The sequence below is a fragment of the Thunnus thynnus genome, chromosome 14, assembly GCF_963924715.1.
Source record: "Thunnus thynnus chromosome 14, fThuThy2.1, whole genome shotgun sequence".
Taxonomy (NCBI): Eukaryota; Metazoa; Chordata; class Actinopteri; order Scombriformes; family Scombridae; genus Thunnus; species Thunnus thynnus.
The window spans coordinates 20,324,365-20,345,540 of record NC_089530.1 but is presented as its reverse complement, the minus strand read 5'-3'; the positions used below and the strand labels follow the sequence as shown (position 1 = coordinate 20,345,540).

The window sequence follows — 21,176 nt, the reverse complement described above, 5'->3', positions numbered from 1 at the left end:
GTAATTTGAGTGAACTGACCCCTTAAATCTGATTCTGTTATTCAGTTTTGGCCAACTCTAATATTGCTGTGTAGATATTAAGAAATATTATGAATGCATCTGTTTAGGTCAACTATTTAAAGCCATGTTTAAAGAATAATGAAAGCACTTAAAGTTTCTCTCCACTCAAAATGTGTTTTATCTTCTCATTCCTACAGTTGGATGTTTGAGGTTCACTGTGCAGAATGATGTGTGTGCAGAGTTTGACACTAGAAGCTGTTTTCACATTCATCTGACATCAGTGGAAAGATTCTCTGTGCTCATTGAAATCTGATTTTAAGGGATGGGCCTACGAGCAGGATTTGTGACATTACAAATAGTTTGGAGCCAATCGTGGTCCAATATTCAACTTACACAAGTGTTATGTGGAAACTTGTAGCCTCCAGTGCACAAATACTGAGAATGGACTTTACTGTGAAGTAGGAGACATCTTGTGTACAGCAGGAAAACTTGTGAAATGAACAATATCTGCATATTCATAGATTCTACATTTTTAATGAGGGAGAAAGAGTTGATGTAATTTTAAGGATTTTATCATGATAATTGAACTTTTTGGGGAAAAACCATATCAGACACAAATTATTATTCAAAGTATTTTGTATACATCTTAAAATATGTCTGGAGGGGATCTTTAAGGTAATTACAGATCATCAGATTTGCATGAAAATCAATCTTGACTTTGTGAGATATAATATTCAATATCTGCTTCTTGTAAAACTCGTTTTGTTGTCATTAAAGTAAAATCTACATACAAGAATGTGAGAGAATAATAATAAGACTACTAATAAGAAGGCTGTAAAACCTGTTAATGAGTGTATTTTTTGTCTTTATTTAACTATTCTGTTGTTTTATGTATTTATTGTATTCATTATTTTCATTCTTTACTATTATTTGAAATTGTATTTGATTTTCTATTTCTTATGTGATGTTTGAGCAGGTTGCATATTTGATATGTCCCCCTTAAATAGGCTATTACATTTATCCTCTAATAACAGTTTATTCTCATGAAATCAAGACTTTTTTGTCGTAAAATTACCACTTTATTGTCGTAATATTACGACTTTTCTCTCAAAATATTATGACTTTATTTTCGAAATCTCAGATTATTTCCTCTCAGTGTGGCCCTAATACTCCGTCGTGTCAAAGTACCTCCTCAGCTCAATTTTAAAAACAAACAGGAGGGGCCTAGACGTATTGAATTTTACATTTATGTATGTAAAATTTAGCAAAAATAGATATTTATTTAAAAATACATCTTCATTTTCCTTTCGATAAGCGTTTCTATTTAGCACGTCTTCAACAGTTTAAATCATATGGTCCTCCACTGCCCCCTGTCGTTTATTATGGTTTCAGTTTTAAACCAATCAGAGTCACGTTTACTGACTCAGCCTCAGAGCTCGGGGGTGCTGATTGGTTGTTTTCCTTCGTGCAGCGCACTATATGGGGCTCTTTGCCAGGGAACGAGGAGGGAGGGGATATTTTAATGGCCGTCAGTCGTACTACAACATGCAAAAAGTCCGGATTATCCACTATATTTAGACTATATTAGCTACGTGTGCTTTTAGGCTGCTTTTCTTTGGTAACGAGCATTACCTTTGAGACATATTCCGACCAGAGACGTGTTCCTAGTGTTGTTTCTGCTGCGATTTACAGACTTTACCCGCTTGATTTGTGCGCGAGTGGGAGATCAGGCCTAGCCGGCTGGCTAAGAAACAAGTTGAAAGGTAACAGTGAGTACTGCGGTTCTCCTGCATTCACGACGATTTTCATACTTAAATCTCTGCGTCCTATTGCATATGTTTGATTGCTTGATCATATTTTTAAAAAAGCAAGATTCCCGACGTTTGATGAGGTCAAGTATGAAATGTAAACAGGGGACTAACCTAACGTTAGCGTAGTTTAGCAGTGTCGAAGCTAACGGCTAACTTTACAGTAACTTTACAAGTAGGAGCAGGCCTAGCGACACTTAACAGACGGTAAGTTAACTGTGCTGACAGAGTATTACGTTAGGTAAACCCCAGTTTCATTAAAGTTAATCTACATCGCTTCAGCTACCTTTCGTATCGCGCATAGATGACCGATCATGTTGTGTGAAGCTGCTCTGTTTCAGCTAGCGAGCGAGCTAGCTATGCTAACTTTGTGTGCTATCAGTCAGTAGTTGACACTTAACTTATGAACTAGCGCCAAGTTAATTTACCTAACATTCAGTGTGATTGATGAAGAACATATTTTATCTCTTTTGTGTGTTAGAAAACGTGGTAGAATAATTTGTGATTATTGTCATATTCAACGTGTTTTGCGCAGACTAACATTTGCACAGTAAACGCTTGTGTGGTACGACTGTGTTCAATCTTGTCTGCCTCTTTTCACAGGGAATATGTAACAAAAGCAACCGACATGACATCCAGATTCGGGAAAACATACAACCGTAAGGGAGGGGAGGCTAATTCGAAATTTGAAGAGGTCTTCTCCAATAAAAAGCCCACACTGACCACCAAATGGGGAGAGACCACCTACAAGGCTCAGTTGGGGGCCAAAAGGCCTCTATTAAAACAAGAAGTTACAGAGCTTCCCAAGAGGCCCAGGCTTGAGGACAGCGACAGTGAAGAAGACCCATTTGGGTTTGACAGTGATGACGAATCCAAGACTGTAACCTCTCACAGCGTGTCCCAGTTAAAAGTCAGTGAAGGGGATGTAACGAAGACGGCCGCAGTGCAGGGCAGTGGGATAACCGCTGTTAAGGCTTCTGCACAGGCTACTGCAAGCTCAACAGCCACAATCCCAAGTAAGTAATCAATACGTAAATCAGAATAATGTGTCTGTGCCTTGAAGTGCCCTGCTGTTTCATTATACCTCTCTATTTTGTTGCCAGTCTCTGGATAGCTTTTATGTAACCTTGTGTAATTTTCTTCTCCATTCACAGGCAGGCAAATATCTCAACAGAATGATGTTAAAAATAGCAAGCCCTGGTTCAAAAGTACATCAGATAGCAACCAGAAACCCACGTGTGTGGCCTCTTTGTCAAATACAGCCCCCTCTGGTGATCACAATTCCTCAGGGACCCAGAGGTCCATCTTCTCTACTAATATAGAGACCTCCCTTAAACAGTCCACTGATGCACCAGGTGGTAGCAGAGACTTCCAAACCTCTTCCTCTTATGATGGGCTGCCATCAGAAGAGATGAAAAGCACTGAGCTGGAGCCTCCCACAGAGCCTCCACCAGAACCAGTGGACAACATTCCCCCTTCCCCTTTTACCCTGAGGACCTCAAACACCAAGAAATACCAGCGGCCCAACCGGCTTAACAAAACATCCTCTGAACCTCATGAAAACGACAGCAACAAGCCCCCTGTAACAACGAGTGCCCAAGATAAACCCAACAGTGTCCTTTCTGCTAGTGCAAGTAATACTGCTGCCAATACTAAAACAGCAGCCAAGCCCGCAGGCAGGGGCGGTGGGAGAGTACGGGACTACACAGTTCTGCACCCTTCCTGTCTGTCGGTGTGCAACGTCACCATCCAGGACTCTATGGAGCGGAGTATGGATGAACTGGTCACCCCGGCTGCACCTCCTGACCTCGGAGAAGCAGGCCAGATGAAGAAGAAGTCAGATGCTCCTCCACCTAAACCTACCAGGTAAATTCTTTTTTTTTTATTCCTATGTCGTAACAGCATTTCTTGTAGAGAAGATTACTAAAAAGTTGTCTCCAAAATTCTTTTCAAAAATTGCAGTCATTCTGGTTTTCATAATTGTTTGGATAGGTAATATGGAGTACCTCATTGTGCGCTTATCCTTGCAAAGTGTGACACTGAACAAAGCGTCTTCAACTTCACTTGACCCACAATAAGGCCTGGACTGTATGAAATATAGTTTACTCAGATGATGAGGAGTAAAATGCACACTCTTTTATAGGTATAGGTTTTAATGTAGATGTCTAAATGGGGAACAATATGTCACTAAGCTTATGGTATCAGGTATGGTGTTGCTGCAGTTACATAACAGAGTCAAACTGGAAGTGCAACTGTATAAATCCTTCAAGGCTTTTATTCTAAATGCATGTGATGAAAGTCAGGGTGTTAGGCTGAAGTCTAAGTTGTTGCTTGATAGTAGTTAGAAATCAAATAAAAGCTGGTGATCTGTACACTTTTTGCCCCTTTTTTCTCAGGGATTTGTTGTAAAGAGGAAAAGGATTTGACTTGACTGAGGCTTTAATTTGACAGATGAATGTTAAGTCCTATAAATGAGACCGCTTACCTAAACAAATCTTAGAATGGTACATCTATAGATGGGTATGTTAATATCAATGTCATTGCATATAATGTCATGTCACCCACTCTGACTGAAGTGACTTGAATGACAGAAAGTAGAAAGGAATAATTTTAGATTTCAGACACTGTCTAGGTCTTCTGTTTGGAGACACTGCTTTCAGTATATCTAATACATGAAATGTGCCTTCTCGGTGGGTCCATAATGTTGAAAGCAGTTACTGAAACAGCAACATTGTGTTGTTTTGTCTCTTAACTGCTGTTGGCTTTTTTTAAGTCAGTGAGTTGTGCATAAGTTTGGATGCCTACTTAAGAATCTTTTTTTATGTTTGTAACGTCAATGGATGTTTTTTGTTTTGTTTGTCCTTCTCCAGTTTCTGCATCTTTCCCACAGTCTTGGCAATGTTGATTTAAAAAAAAAAAAACAAAAAACAACAATGTAAACAAACATTTAAAAAAAATGAATCCTCTCACTGTATCTTCTTAGATTCAGACCCACCCAGACCAAGACCAAGAAGACAAAGACAGAGACAAAGCTGGAGTTCTTTGGCTTTGAGGATAAAGAGGACCAGGAAGGTGAGGAGGGTTCAGAAGTCGGCATGGCGGGCAAGAGTAACTATAAGATCAAGTACTTCGGCTTTGACGACCTGAGTGAGAGTGACAGCGACGAGGAGAGCTCTCAGGCCAAAGACAAGAAGGCCAAGAAGGCAGCCGCGGCCTTAGCTGCTCTGAGCTCCAGTGTGGACAGCCCCCATACCAGTGACTCTCAGGACAGCCAGGCCAGCAGCAACACAGGTGAGCTGGCCCTGAAGTTACTGAGATGGAAACAGATTTGATGATTGAGATTTCTGATCATATAGTTTACCACAGAAGCTTCTAAAATGTTTTAACTTCGTAGAGGTTGGATGACCCACTGTGGCTATTGTCCAGTCACATTGACATTTTGAAGCTTGTTTCTTGCCATCAACAATCTGGTTTCTCCAACAGATGCTTTTGACTTCTCTGATGACTCCAGTCCTGGGGGCACTGAGGGGCAGAGAGGACGCTCAGGGAAGCCAAGTGATAAATCCACTGGCACTGGACTCAAAAAGATCTTCAGTGGACCCAAAAAGGTGTTTATACTATGCTAGAAATTCACTGTGTGTTTGTCTGCCTGTTTTCACTTCATTTTGTCTTGTATCTTTTGTGTAACTGCTTGTTTCACAACTCCACAAACTGTAATACAGCATAGACGGGAATCTCTTGACCTATTCGGATTGATGCAGGTTAAACAGAATTCTGCGATCAATGTGAATGGATCAAGGTTCATTATGTAACCCGCCTTCATGATCTTCCTCCCCAACCAGGGTTAAACTCAGGTCTGACACTACTTGGCCTTGAACTCGCATCTCTTTTTAATGTTATTGATGTTTAAATGACACTTGCGTAACAGAATACTTAGCTTGTCTAAAAATAGATAATAGGAGAGAAGAGCAATAGAAGAAAAAGGGAGCAAGTGGTCTATAAGGAAGTTAAAGTTTGGTTTTCATTTTGTGCTGTTGTAATTCTGTGATGTATGTTGGAACTACAGTTGCAGCCTCTGAATGGTGATGCCTTGGCATTAACTTGTGACAGCAGTATCACATGAGTACGTTAAATATGTGTTGACTAGCATATGCCTTAAGCACTCTTCCAGTATGAAAGAGGTCTGAACGTTACCTGACCCCCCTGGTCAGGTTCATATTGTCAGAATTGCTCAGCTTCAATTTGTTGTGTTTCGTGTAATGTTCACTGTTTATCTGCGTTATGTTTTGCAGTGGCTTTGGGTTATTTGTGGCCTGTCTTCCTAATTCTGTGTGTTTACCGTTTTCTACATCATCAACACAGCCCCGTACATTGTCTTCATATTATATAATTGAGTCGGAACAATGTGTCATTTTCAGGAAATGTTTTGCACTGCTTGCGGACTGTTGTGCTCCACAGCGAGGCTGCTGTTGTCTCAGTCTATCATCATGATAGCATTATACAATATTTATGTGCTCAGTCTCGCTAATAGACAGCAATAGCTTAAGCTCTGTGCTTGAAACGTTTATTGAGATCAACATGGACATCCAGTTTTTCTATATAGTCTTTTCACCTGTGGGATTGTTTTTGCTGCTTTGAGTTAATCAAGATTTTACAGTTGCACGTCAGTAAATGAATATATGTGAAACACTGATCTGGTTTTAGGACCCATCTCTGTTTTGCTAACTTACTAATTCTTAATTTTTTTCTGTGTTCTAGTCTCCCGCTAAAGCTGTGTACAACGCTCGCCACTGGAACCAACCTGAGCCTGAAGAGATGCCTGTGCCTGCCCTTTCTCAATCCCAAACTGCTCCGGTAAGATATCACCCTCCTGATGGTTCGCGGTGTGTGTGTGTGTGTGTGTGTGTGTGTGTGTGGCTTTGTTTTGTTATTTAGAACACTAATCATGGGGCAGCTTGTCAGGAACGGGGACTAGAATGGCCGACTATGAATTTGTGATGTTTTTAAAGTTTTTCATTTGAAATGTATGCATTTATTTTGCACACAAAGCAGGGCCACAATATAACAGAGTATATTATGGAAAGTGAATGCTAATTACCAGTACCATTTGTTACAGCATTCCCCATTCACTACTGTCCACAATCCAGGATATTGTTTATTGGTCTCTTAGTAGTCAACAGGTCTGTTTTTAATTGCTCTAATTAGTCTCTTTCTATTCACATGGAGATGTTTTCCCTGACAAGTGGACCTGCGTTTACTAAATTCTGTGCGTAATTTCCCTCATAGAAATAAATGCTTGCTCAGAGACGAGCTAATCAGAGTCTAGCAACTGGGATTTAAAAGTTGTTGTTAACTTTGCACTACCTCATCTGACATCTGTTAACAACACTTATTAAAGACTTGTGTGCTTAACAGACTATTCAGCCGTGGTAAATCTTGCGGACATGTCATTAAACAGATTTTGTTGCTTTGGTATGAGCCCCATTTCTCTGCCTTTTTTTCCTCAGGCCATTTTATCGAGCAGCAGCAGCAAGGACAGCAACTCCCATAAAGATGATGGCCTGTTCAAAGCCCCTCCACCGCCGCCCAAAGTCATTAAGTCAGAGACCATCCCCACGCGACCCAACCAGGATATTGTCACGGCTCTCAAATGCAGGAAGGAGCACAAGGAGGTGAGTTCGGAACACACTGAGATGTTGTATTTTCAGACATGCATTAATATCCCTACTGCTGGGCAACAGGAAAAGAGGAGGCACTCCGTCTTTTGCAGCTAAAAGCTTATTTATGTTCAGTTCTCTCTACATTTGTTTGCATGCTGTTTTTAATAAATCTATCTTTTTTATACTCAGCCAAGCTGCTTTTACCCGTTTAATCTAAGTTATACAATAAAGGGATAGCATCCATTTGAATCATGTTGTCAAGTTTACCATTGTTTATTTGAACCCCAGTACGGGTTGGAGGTAGCAGTGCGGACCGTTGCTGTTAATTTAAACTCCCCTACAGCTGGTGTCATTTACAGATGGGCCCCCTGGCCTCAGATCAGGCTTTCAGCTACAGATCCCCTGAGGTAAATTGGCTTCAGCTAAGCTTACACTACACAAACTCAGGTCCTCCTTCCTGGTGCACGCTGAATGCACACACAGCATGGCTGTTGATACCAGTAAACATACCAGTCAACCGCTGATCAGGCCCCACCTCCACATGCTGAGCTATTATTGATGAGAGGTATTAGCACAGTCAGCTATTGCTGCTAATGGAACCAATGTAGGGGATTTAACAATGAGAGCGTTTCTCTCGCTGTGTTTGTGTGTATATATATGTATATGTGTGTGTGTGTGTGTGTGTGTTTGAGTTGATTGTGTCTCTGGACAGATGCAGTGCTTCCCAATTAGCTGTAATTAACCCCATTCCCCCTTCCACCAGCTGTACACGGTGGTGCAGCATGTGAAGCACTTCAATGACGTGGTGGAGTTCGGAGAGAATCAAGAGTTCACAGATGACTTTGAGTACCTAGAGACAGGGTTGAAGAGCAGCCAGCCACTCAACACAAGATGCCTTAGGTAAGTGGAATAAAACACTTAGCGCTGCCTTCTTAGCGATGTTCTACAGAGGAGCACTAAAATGCTTTAAGCCTGCTCTGACATAGATTTTTTTTTTTCTCCTGATGGCAGGTTGATGGTACTGATTTGTATGAGTGCCAAGTACCTGACTAAATTGATTTGAATGGTACAAGCACCTGTCACTTAACATTTGTTCATGTCACCTAGTATTAGCCTATTAATAAAGCAATTAGAGGAACAGCTGCTTCGGTTGATCAAACCTTTTAAAAAATGTGCATCAATCCTGAATTATATAACAAAACAATAATAATTATGCTATCAGAAAGCAGCACAAGGTAGTTAAACAAAATTGACGTATTTAAAGAGACCACAATGAATTTCTTTTTTTGTTGTATTGTTAATTCAAAGTTCACTTGTTTTGACTACAACAAAACTGATAAGCCCTATACAGGCACTGTGTACCCATATTTTTTCCTTCCTTTCTGCTCTCTGTTTATCCGTATCACTTTTCTTTCTATCATCTTTGGTGGTAATGTGCCGAGATAAAGTGTGTTTTTCTGTAGTCTGATAATGCATGCAGCCATTCTGCTGTGAAAATGGAATCCACTCAGGGAAGGCAATGTTGGCTTCAGTGTTTGATCAGAAAAAAACTGTAGGGAATCCAGCCTCCTTTAGGATGTTTTTTCTTCAGACAAAACAGAGAGGGGGAAAAGAGCGTGAAAAGAACATGTTGCTGATGGGAATCACAAATGGTGATGCAGATTTGGAAGTAGTCTGTGCTACATTTATCATAGTTTTTTTTTTAGCAGAAGACTGATTGCTATTGGATCCGACGTTTGTGTAATCCTTCATTTTTCTGCTTCCCTGCTACAGTATAATCAGCCTGGCCACGCGGTGTGCCATGCCCAGCTTCAGGATGCACCTGCGAGCCAGAGGGAAAGTGGCGCAGGTCTTCAAAATGCTCAGTGATGCTCCACAACACCCGGTCAGTAGATCTCTTTCCTGTCATCTGCTTCTCCAATCTCCACTTGACTAAAACACCAATGCCGTTATTTTAGAAACTAATCCCTGATATGTTAAAATATGTCAATACGTTTTTGTTTTCTATTATCTTTACAACTTTACAAAGACATAAGTCATCTGTTCAAATACACAGAGCAGCTTTACAGGCACTCAAACACTACATATAATCAGGAGAGTGATGTTCGTTTGAATGTCTTGATCAAAGACACCTCTGCAATATTTGCTGAGGAAGATGTTTAATTTCTAACCGCCTGCAGTTATTTAAAAATTATAATTTATTTTAATTTCTTATATTCCAGTCAAAGCCTTGAGGTTTTAAGTACAGTTTTAGTCATCATTTAAGTTAACTGTTCTTGGTGTGTTGTATTCCAAGTGAAAACTTTCTTTGGTTGTGCATTCAGATACTGTTTGTTTCTCTCCTAATATATATCTTCCTAATAAGTGTCAAACTTGGGGAAAAAGGGTTTAGTAACCACGGACACATTTCTGTCGTTCTGTCAGAACCTTGCTCTGTGCACGGCCGCCCTGATGTACATCCTGAGCCGGGATCGTCTTAATATGGATCTGGACAGGGCCTGTCTGGAGCTCATGATCAAGCTGCTGGAGCTGGACCAGGACTACTCGGGTCACCAGGATCAGCTCACCGCTAAGGAAGTGGCAAAGGTCAAGGAGAAGATCAGGAAGCTGTGTGAGACTGTGCACAACAAGCATCTTGACTTGGAAAACATCACGGTGGGTTGTCCTCAAATAATAAAATACAAAACCTAAAAACCTCTGGATGTACTTTACTGCAAATAAGGAACCACATTCTCTGAGTCAGACCTTGGTATTTATTTTTGGTCAAATATTTTTAGTAAAATCTCAATCTAATCTGGCTTTACTGCACCACACTCCTTTTTAACTCACGTTTGTGGAAAACCTATTGTGTAACCTATCTTAAAAACTGGTTGCATGTAGATACACTTCTTGGGATTTAGGAAAATCACAGCTGTGGGTGTAGAGGTTACTGTGAAGTTGACGTTGAGAACTGTTCACATGAAGATTATTCTGTTGAACTGTACTCATCTTTTTAAGGAGAGGGACTCATATTATCGATCCAAGAAAGGCATTAACTTCTTTGTATGCCCTTGTTACGTCGAAGTGATGTTTCTATCCATATTTGGTGCTTTATAATCTGTATCAGCCATCTGAAATAGATAGGAGAGGTCAATTATACTTTGAGAGTAGATAATATGCAGATTGTATGATAAATGCAGGGATCGAGGGCAGTATTATGAAATAATTATCAAAAATGTGCTCATGTCCTCATTACGCTGTCAGATTTCCCAAAGGGGAAAACAGAATTTGACAGATCCCGTTAGGATATTGCAGATTTTTTTTTTATGTTTGTTTATGTTTTGTAGACGGGCCACCTCGCTATGGAGACATTGCTCTCTCTAACCTCCAAAAGAGCCGGGGATTGGTTCAAAGAAGAACTTCGGCTCCTGGGAGGTTTGGACCATATTGTAGACAAAGGTAGGTGTATGGGAGGGTGTTGTGCTCATGTTTAAGTACAAAGGTGGGTGGTTTGTTTTCTGTAGTTGTGTTTATGCGCAAAAATGTTCTTTTCCAAGGTCAGGTTTTCACAGCTGTTGACTTTCATGTAGCTGTCAGGATGTGTAACAGTTGTGCACTTTATGTCTTGTGTTGCCAAAGTTAAAGAGTGTGTGCAGAACCTGAGCCAAGAGGATGACAAGGAGAACCTTGTAGCGTCTTTATGGGGCGCTGAGAGATGTCTAAGAGTGCTTGAAAGTGTAAGTACTTCTCTTGTCAAGTTGCTTTTTCTCTCTTACCAAATTCATGCATGAGTGACCCTCAAAGGCGAGAGTAATTGAGTACAGAGAACTGTTGGATGCTTACTTTTATTGTTATCTTATGAAAGGCGCTTCTTTTTTTTTTTTTTTCTTCAAAATTGGATGTCACTGATCGACGATCCCTCTTAAAATGTCATTGATCAAAAGTCTGAAGCAAACATAAATGTCTCCCTCACTTTCTGTTTCTTGACTCCTTTTGGAGCCTTTTCGCTGTACTTTACCCTTTTTATTGATTTTATTTCTCTTTCATCTTCTGCCAACAGGTGACAGTGCAGAACCCAGAAAACCAGGGTTACTTGATTGCCTACAAAGACTCACAACTCATCGTCTCCTCTGCCAGGTGAGCACCAGATACAGCTCGGAGCTATTATTGACCGGACATGGACACACACTGAGGCACTGACTGTTATAACTAGGGATGCAGCGATTAACCGATTTCACTATTAACTACTCTTTAAAATGTTAAGTTTTTTTAACTGTAAAGGCTCAGCTATACAGAGTGATTCTGTTCTCAAAAAAAGGGATATTGGTACGTTATTTTTCCAGAACAACGGTTGTACTGTAAGGAAAATTAAACAAAACTAGACAGTTATGTTAAAAAAAATGGGGTGTACTTTGGCGTGCAAGCCAAAAACTGCAGACTGGCTGTTCTCTCGTTTATTTCTGCTCTGTTTGATCTATCTATATTGAGTAAGAAATGTCCAAAGTTTATCGTTGTTATCAACATACATTTTATTGCAATCCCGTATTGAGATCGTTTTATGAGCAGCCCTACGCTCAAGTGAAGGTAATAAACTACGTAATAACTAAGTAAAAAAAATAATTACTTTAGTGGGCAGTTACTTAATGAAACATTGAGCTGGTAGGGAATTAAATATAAACGTGTCACTTACAATCAACAAAGTAGTGGTGAGTTAAGAGGTGCAACAAAGCAGGAAAAGGAGCATTGCACCATTTATAAATAAACACTCACCAAACGGCATGTAGTCCCCTCAAGGGCTTCAGTGAGGCCATTTACATCCTGTTGCTTCCTCCCAACTTAACACTAGGATCTTCTAGCACTATACCATGAGATCTAATTAACTGCATTTCAGTGATTAATAGCACCTGCATAAGAGATGTTCTCTGTTTTTTCTTTCATTTTTAGTAAAACAGCAAAACAAAACAAAAATAGAAGGAAGAAATTTACTCAGATGTAAAATTAGATTAATTTCTAAAATAAAATGAATAAAAAATGGGGGCATGGATCAGAATTGATAATAATAAAACAGTTTATTACCTACATGAGTAATATTTTCCCTTAGGGGATCAATAAAATTCATCTCAATCTATAATGAGCAACTGTTAAAACAAAAGCCAACTAAGAAATGCTTTGGGGAAAAAATACAATAAAACCTCTAATTAAAAATGCTCATGTGATTTTAGCCATCTGCAGTATTGAGAACTGGTATTGAATTGCTACCAGTTCCTCACTGGTCAGTACCAAAATATTCATAAGCCCCTGAACAAACAGTGCTGCTATCACTATTTATAACATTAATTCAATCTAACCTAGCTGGTGTTTTCAGATTCCTAGCTGCCGGCTAAGTGTCTTTAACCTCTGATAATACTTGGATTAATATCACATGTATTTATGGACATACAGTAGCAGTGAGAGCCGTGTCATAAAGTCAATCTTTTTCATTTCTTTTTCACTTCGCTCTTTGCTTCCTCTCATCAATGTTTTTCTCACTTTTCCCCCAGAGCTTTGCGGTACTGTGAAGATATGATCCAGAGGTACAGCAGGGCCCTGAACAACAGCTCCCTGTCATCGTCAGGTGCAGCGCTGCCTCACTGTAGCTTCAGTAACGTGGGAAAGGCAGTGGAGGACTGCATGAGGGCTGTCATAGGAGTGCTGCTCAACCTTACTCATGACAACGGTATTATCATGTGCAATTTCTGACATCCAGCCAAACCTAAGAGTACTTTTTTTTTTCAAGTTTTCCTGACAGTATAAATGAAATAAGGGCATGGCTCACATTTGGGGCATAGTGATAATAGTACTGTCCATATATACTTACAGATTACATGGTGAAATGTATTATTAAGGAGCTTAGCAGGGAGTTATGAGCAAAGTTTAATAATGGTGTAACTTTTGTCTGCAGAGTGGGGAAGCACAAAGACAGGTGAGCAGGAACAGCTAATAGTAACAGCTCTGAATTGCGTCCTTCGGGTCCCACGCTACATCCCCCAAGAGCAGCGCTTTGACGTGCGAGTACTGGTGAGGCGATCTTAAACAAAACAACATCAAAAAATTGTTTAAAAAAGACCAACCGGTGTCCCTCCCTGCGTGTCTTATTTGTGTATTCTGTTCTATCTACCAGGGTTTGGGTCTACTAATTAACCTTGTGGAGTACAGCTCTAGAAATCGCCACTGTCTGGTGGACATGGAGTACTATGTCGACAACACCTGTCTGGAAGACAGCCTGATGCAGCCTGCTGACCCAACACAATCGGACACAGCAACACAGTCAGCATCGCCAAGCACAGCTGAGACTCAGGGAGATGGGGCGGATAAACCCAAGACCTTCGGTGCTTTGGCTGCCCTGGTGAAGGTAGGAGTTGTGCCAAGACTCATTAATAAACATTTTAGCAGTCTTTGTATTTTTTTTTTTTTTTTTCTCTCTTGGCTGGAGTTTTTTCGTGATTTCTTTTTAAGTAGGAATGTGAGCAGAAACTGTTATGAGGAAAAATCAGTGTGTTGCATGAACAGATGAACGAATGTGTGACATGTTTTTTGTCACACAGTTTAGACATCCCTCCAATTGATGAATATAAATGACACTATAATACTGTCATCATTTCAGATTTCCCTGTAAGCTGTGTAGGAATAGCACAATACTTTGAAATTAATATTATGTGCTCATAAATTATAGGGCCACCACCTCCTTTGATTAATTAATTCCTTAATTATTAACTAATAATTAAGGAATTAATTAGGAGGAAACATAATTAAATTAATCAGTCTTGTATCTAAAAGTCATGAAGTCTGAAGATATTAAGGAACAGACAGATAACTTGGCTACAAATCAAGATATTTGTTGCCGAGGGATATTGATGAATGGGGAAAGACTAAGCTCATGTACAACTGAAATGAGTGCATGAATGAATGGATAAATTAAATTAACAAGTTATTGTCGACAGAATGAATGAATTAATCAATGAACGTTATCAAAAATTAGTCAAAAACATATTGAGGGGCCAAGACTCTAACTACAGCCAGTAAAATTGAATTTTTTTTGAATAGCTTTTGCATCAACTCTGAAACAGAAGCATTGTAGATGGTTGTTTTTTACTACGGTTTCTGTGAGGATGAAGGCTCGATGATGGCCAAACTCCCAGAAAGCACCAAGCAAAGAGAAGCAGACTTGGTGATCCTCGGGTTGGCAGAGTGACAGCCAGATGAGATCCGCTGCAGCAGGTTCAGTGAAGCACTTTGGTTCCCCGGAGGATGAATCCAGTCTCAGACTAGCTGAGGCCGTGTGGTGGACACACACACACACACACACCAGAGAGGTATCTCAGTCTGCAGAGTTGGAACCATGGAGCTCTGAACTAATCAGAAGAGTCGTTGGAAAAGATGTTTAACTACACGATAAAAATAATAGATTCAGATGGCAACTGGCAAGCGATGTTTAATGGTACAACCAGGCTTTGGCTTGTGGTTTAGGCATTTTTACAGTCTTTTTTTCTTAACTGAGTCTCTTTCTGGAGCTTTCAGCTCTCAGCCATAGAAAAAAAGGACAACGCCCAAATTGCATGGACGGCTATCATGGCTGATAAGGCCAAAGAGAAAACGGAAGAAGCAGCAACGGTCTGCAAGCCAAAAGGGCAGAAGAAGAGCAACTGCTGCCTGATAAAGAGTTGTAAAAGTTTTTTATTGTGTAGGAGGCGTGTTTTGATAGAAATAGGATGCTTGGCACTCTTTTGAGGGACTGCATTGATTACTAATTCATTTCTTTGTGTGGAGAGAAAATTCTATCCCTGTAGAATATTTGAAGACGATAACGCGCTTGCAAATTGAATACTCACTCATTCTGTCGTCGGTGTCGACACATCATGAGAAACACTTTGAAAATGTAATACTGATTAACCAAATACAATACAGGATAAAATCAATAAACTTTAATTTCCTAATCAATAATTAAACCTATTAAGAAAGCATTATCCTAGCAAGCGAACCGTAGCTAAATGATGCTTTTCCTCCCGTGGCTGGTGGAGGAAGGCGAGGTTTTTAGTTCTGTCCAATGTTTCCTTGACATCCTTATGCCTTGAGGTCCGAGGTGTGTGTGTGTGTACTCCTGCATCTACACAGACTGTAGGAATCATGTTCTCTTATATTCCTGGGTTTGTCCCCCTACAGATGTACCCTTCAGTCTTTTTTTTAAGTAAATGCACAAATGTGAAGATCCATACTTTTGACTGTGCGTGCACATTTGAGCACCAAGTAAGCAAGTGTAAATCAATGCACACTCATTTGTAGATTTAAATAGATTTAAATTTCAAATTGAAAATGCCATCTTGTTAATGTTTTGCTTAATTATTGATATTACTTAAACAAACTCCTCGCCCAACTGACTCATTAGCACAAAGTTTCCAGAAAGCCTGAAATGAACCTTTGAGAATAAATTGGTAATTAACTCTCAAAATTATTTTGCACTGTCAAGACTTAAAGGCTTGTTTCAGAGTATTTTGCATCACCCAGTTGGTCTCTGACTCCGCTATGAAGAAGTACCTTGGCTCTCGAGCTCAACAGCTATTACTTTTATTGCAATTGAAATATTAAAAATCTTCTGTGCTACTTGGCTCCAGTTAAGTTTGTGTTTTTTGGAGTTCAAATCTGTTTCTCTCTACATCCTAGCTCTTCCTGGAGAGAGAGCGCGCCGCCATCCTGGCCGAGGCTAAGACAGACGACCTCATCAGTGAGGCGCCCAAGCCGGCACTGGACCAAAGCGGAGAGTGGCAGGAGACGTCAGGAGAGATCCAGTGGGTGGCAGCCGAACCCAACGACAGCCAAACTGAGAAGAACGAGAGCGAGAAGAAAGAGGAGGAGGATGAAGAATTGGACCTAAATAAAGGTAGGCATTTGTGTGTTTTGATGTTGTGTTTGTGTGCATTTTTTTAGTCTTAACTTACAAGGATTGGAGCAAGAACAACTTGTGTGTTTGAGGCAGCAGGATGAGGTTTCTTGTGTCCCTTCATGTTTTGGTTCCACAGAACTGTAGCACACCACTGATTACAAATCCTTTAAACAGAGTATAAACTCACTAGAGCTGAAACAATTAGTCGTTTAACAGAAAGTTAATCTGTAACTATTTTGATTATTAGTTAATTGTCATTTTTCAAGCAAAATTGACCTGATGTTACCTAGTTCCTGCTTCTCAACTCGACATTTTTCACCATTTCACCTACTTATAATCCAAATAATTACTGTACTTTAAGGTCATGTGGTCATAATCACAATTCAGAAGTGTTTACTTTTTTGCTCTAATGTGGCCACCAGTTAGCACAGTAAAACAATCAGGAGTCTTTAGGCCTGTTTAGGTAGCTGAACAGTGAATTACAGCTACACACAAAGCTACTCTCATAAGGGTTTTTTTCCAGGCAAAATTTCCTACCATGAAACGTCTCTTCTAAAAGAAGCAGTGTATGTATCTGTAACTGTCAATCTTTTTTTCTTTCTCCCTTATGTTCGCTGTAGCTCTGCAGCATGCAGGCAAGCATATGGAGGACAGCATTGTTGCCTCCTACACCGCTCTGCTGCTGGGCTGCCTCTGCCAGGGCAGCCAGGTGAGAATATAAGACACCCACATTCAGACATATACCGCACATAATATGAGTGGTGATTTTTATTTCTTTCTCCTACTCAAAAGACATTTATGTCATGGTTCACTCACTTCTCTGCCTGTTTCAGATAAATGTGACTACTGTGAGGGAACACCTACCTAAAGGGGATTTCTCCATCATGACAGAAATGCTGAAGAAGTTCTTGAGTTTCATGAACCTCACTGTGAGTATGACTGGAAAGACGCACCTTCTGTCAGCCATGTTGCATAAAAACCCCACAGACATACAGAAACAAGCTGTATAACTTTCTTGTGATAAAATACTAAGAATACTGACACCAGAGGTATTTTTAAACCCCCTTAAAATGTTGATACTATCCAAGCTTAGGACAATTTTATTAAAGTTACACAAAAGGCATCTGATCTGAATCCATTGAACAAACGCACATTTTTGTGTTGTGTTATGGCCTTAATCAAATAATCATTTTTAAGGACTAGTGATTCTGTACAACACATTTCCTGCATTAGTTTCAAATGCAATTGCAGTTTTTATAGTCTAAAACAGCCCTTCCCCTCCTGCACCTCCATTCAGCCCTTTTCTGATGAAATACTAGAATTTGGATGAAAAGGGAAGATTTATTTCATTAACAAAAAGATCAATAACGTCTGAAATTGCTGTAAAGACCAATATATGAAAAGGCTCTCTTGATTGTCGCTCATCTGAATAGCTTCTGAGCAGCTCTGAAATCAATTGCACCGCCTCAAGGGGCACTTAGCTTCCATATAATACTGTGGCAGTAATGTGCCATTATACATACAAAATGTGATCAATAAATTGTTATCAATTAACCATGATTCTTGTGTATCTCAGCAGCATAATTCCAGTAGCGATATGAATTTAAAAATGATTCACGCATGAATATTAAACCCGAACAGTCAGTCATGCAACAGATGTGCTTTTTGCAGCAGCTTTGAATGTGACTCATCCCGTCTCAACTGAAGACTATAACCATCTGTCTCCTAAATCGCCTTTTCAAGTGAACAGAAGCTCAAACATTCTCAAAAATCCACCCCGCCTCAAGACCTCACAAGTACAGTAGTACACGTACGCACCCTCACACTTTTTTGTTTTTCTGTCTCTTTACACAGTGTGCAATGGGCACCACAGGACAGAAGTCCATCTCGCGGGTCATCGACTACCTGGAGCACTGTTAACAGTCAGCTAGACCCCCAAACTCTCACTCTGACTGCACATTAAAGGGATCCCAGGCTAATCTGGTGCCCCCCCACCCAACAGGAGCCACAAGGGGTCATTGGAGCCTCAGCAGCATTCCCTTGACTTCACCTGATGATCACCATGTGCTGTGATCGCTCTGGATTTTCACAGATAAAGGCGCACACACACACACACACGCACTCATACACACACACAAATATAAAAGTTTCTCTCCCTCTATGGAGCACAGCCTGAACCAAAGCCCTGCTAGCTGACAGACACACAGATTCCTTCAGTTCCACTCGACTAGCGGCATATTCAGAGTCAGATAAACTCTGGAGGTTCAAGTTTCATCCTCAGGTAACTGGGAATCAGGCAGAGGGCAAGGCTAAATCCTCAAGTTTCCAAATACTCTGTGGAATGTCAAATGTGAAGATGGACTCAACCGCGGACCTCTTCTTGAAACGTGAAAAGGTTTAACAGCAGCAGGCCACTGAAGGCGGGAGTCTCGTGTCCACTGTCGGGTCTCGATTCCTGGTCGCTTAGCTGGAGTGTGAACCTCTGAGTCAAATTTCATGGATCTTTACATTTTAATCTCTTGCTCGTCCACGTCAAAAGCCAAGGGTGAAAAAAATCATCAATTAGCATGAAAAAACAATCACTTTCATGGATGTCAGAAAGATGTCTCTATATGTAAACTTGTGTGGAATGATTTTGAATGCATACATCCATTTACCTACGTGTTTGCAGTTGGCTTGAATGTTAAGGGAAAGAGTATTTTTAAGGTTTGATTTTTATGTTCTCATTGTGCCCATTAATTTTTGTAAACTGTGCGAGTTAGCAAGTCACGTAGGCGTTCTCTCTGATATGTTTTTAGATTTTTCTTCTTTTCCCTTTTTGAGGGCATTTTTTTTTTGTCCTCCAAATTATAAATTACTTTTAAAGAAACCAGGACTAAGCGACATGCCAACTTTAATAGAATGTCCTTCATTTGACTGATAATGGCACTTGGAAATGATATGCTGTTATGAAATTTGGATTTCCTCCCTCCTCCTCTCCCCCCCCTCGCCATTATCAATTTGGACACATTTTTAGTATGTAAGGCTTATTTAAATTTTAATCAATTCAACAATATGTAATTACATTATGCATCAAACTCACAGGTATAACAGATGTGATGAATTACTCTAAAAAAAAATTGATTGCTGTGCTTCCTTTTTTTGAATTTTTAATCAAATTAATTTTTTAACATATTTAATTTAATGCTTCCTCCTACTTTGTAAATGCAAAGTCTTTTACCTAGTGAGATGATCATGTTTCGTTAAAGTATACCCCATGTGACACAGCTCAGTGGCTGGACATAGTACATGTATGTGACAGATTTTGCTGAATTATGGTTTCGGCTTAAACCCGCGCAAAATGTCATTAAAAAATGTTTGCATTTATTAAAATAGGAAATGTTAAGTTTTATGCTCCATGTTAATCGACGTGGGTGTTTTCCTGATGGTTTCATGTTTCTGTATGTCCAGCCACCTGTAGCGTCATATTTTTACTCATTGTATCATGATGTGTCTGCGTCGGACAACATGCATTAAGCTCCCATTTTATTTATTCTTTTGTGGTGTCATTTTACCCGTAAACGATACACCTGAACCTTCTAAACCTTTGAAGTCTTGTACTGCTCACATGTACGATCACTGATTGAATGACAGCCATACCTGTATAAGCAGATTAGTTTTATCTGGTTTGTAGGGCTGCGGTGAACATAACTGCAACTGTGTTTACTGTTAATTACTTTGCAAAATTCTGGTCTGAATGAAATTTTAGAATGTAAATACTCCTGTACATACTGGTTAATGGACATTTAAAAAAATGCTTAGACTACTTTTTTCCCTGAAGCTGATATTTTTATTTTATACAATATTTCTGAGTTGTCATTTGGAAAAACAAAAATCGCAGGAAGAGAAAAAATAATTGTTTGTACCCGTTTCAATGACATTATCTTTGGTTACATGTAAATAGTTGTATCTCAAAAAGAAAAAAAAAAAAAGTTGCTACTTTCAGTACATGCCCTATGTGTTTTCTTCCTTGAATTGTTTGAACAACAGGAATGCAGCCTTTCGTTTCCAGGCTTTTAAATTGAACATTTTTATGCATTTGGAGCCATGGGAGGTGAACACTTTACTAAACAGAGGTGATGTTTAGTTTCCTTTTGGTATTCATGCGTAAAGCAGCCGCTGAATGCATAACTTTGTATTCTAGCTTGTCTCGCTGCCTGTAACCCTACAAGGCTATAAGTGAAAGTGTATGTGAGATATCTGTCTCTTTGTGTGTCTGTGTGTGTGTGTGTGTGTGTGTAGGCAGGCCAGCGGTTCTCAAACTTTTTCACATCAAGGACCTGACAAAAATTAGACCACAGATCCCAATATGATAAGATGTTTGATTACAGAAATGACCAAAATAGTCACACATTCTGTCACTGTGTTACTTATGGATGGAATTATAGTGAAAATAAACTATTCCCCTTTTTACTGGGGCTCCCTGGACCCCACTTTGAAAACCACTGGTGTAGTCTATACACCCTGGTTTCTTTTTCATCCCTGACAAACTGGCTTGGATGGAGTGAGAGTCCAAAGCATGGTCGGTATACTTAACAGCACTCAGCAGTGACAGTCTGTGGACACGGCCCCTCAGCTTGACTGACTGCTGCATAATGGAAACAAAAGATTCTTGTTGCAGTTGCTAGCCGAGAGTCAAACTTACAAATAGCTGTGGGAGCCTGGGGAACGCAGAGAAATGCCATCTGACAAGTCTGATTCCATGCAGGCGACAGCTGTGTCAACCGTGATACAACAAGCTGGGCGACAAATGCAAGCTTCAAATCTGAAACG

At 40.0% G+C, this 21,176-nt stretch overlaps 1 protein-coding gene across 2 annotated transcripts; it reads left to right on the top strand.

Annotated features, from left to right (window-relative positions):
* Window positions 1-1,499: 1,499 nt before the first annotated feature.
* wapla (WAPL cohesin release factor a) lies at window positions 1,500-20,348 on the top strand. 2 transcript variants are annotated; one of them, XM_067610468.1, is made up of 20 exons: window positions 1,500-1,763; window positions 2,412-2,824; window positions 2,963-3,674; window positions 4,792-5,099; window positions 5,292-5,416; window positions 6,567-6,662; window positions 7,316-7,480; window positions 8,232-8,368; window positions 9,242-9,353; window positions 9,893-10,123; window positions 10,795-10,906; window positions 11,087-11,184; window positions 11,508-11,584; window positions 12,988-13,163; window positions 13,389-13,504; window positions 13,608-13,838; window positions 16,145-16,361; window positions 16,985-17,073; window positions 17,198-17,293; window positions 18,219-20,348. In XM_067610468.1, the coding sequence occupies exons 2-20, from the start codon at window positions 2,437-2,439 to the stop codon at window positions 18,282-18,284; spliced, it is 3,552 nt and encodes a 1,183-aa protein (XP_067466569.1). In that variant the 5' UTR covers window positions 1,500-1,763; window positions 2,412-2,436; the 3' UTR covers window positions 18,285-20,348. The 2 variants fall into 2 exon arrangements, with proteins under 2 accessions (XP_067466569.1, XP_067466570.1); XM_067610469.1 differs by lacking the exon at window positions 1,500-1,763 and adding an exon at window positions 1,786-2,015.
* Window positions 20,349-21,176: the final 828 nt, after the last annotated feature.

What these genes read in the sequence shown, in the direction of transcription:
- wapla (XM_067610468.1), top strand. Translation starts at nt 2,437, where the DNA reads ATGACATCCAGATTCGGGAAAACATACAACCGTAAGGGAGGGGAGGCT. An exon ending in CAACCTTACTCATGACAACG is followed by an intron (nt 13,164 to 13,388) that starts GTATTATCATGT and finishes TTTTGTCTGCAG; the next exon opens with AGTGGGGAAGCACAAAGACA. An exon ending in TGAGTTTCATGAACCTCACT is followed by an intron (nt 17,294 to 18,218) that starts GTGAGTATGACT and finishes CTCTTTACACAG; the next exon opens with TGTGCAATGGGCACCACAGG.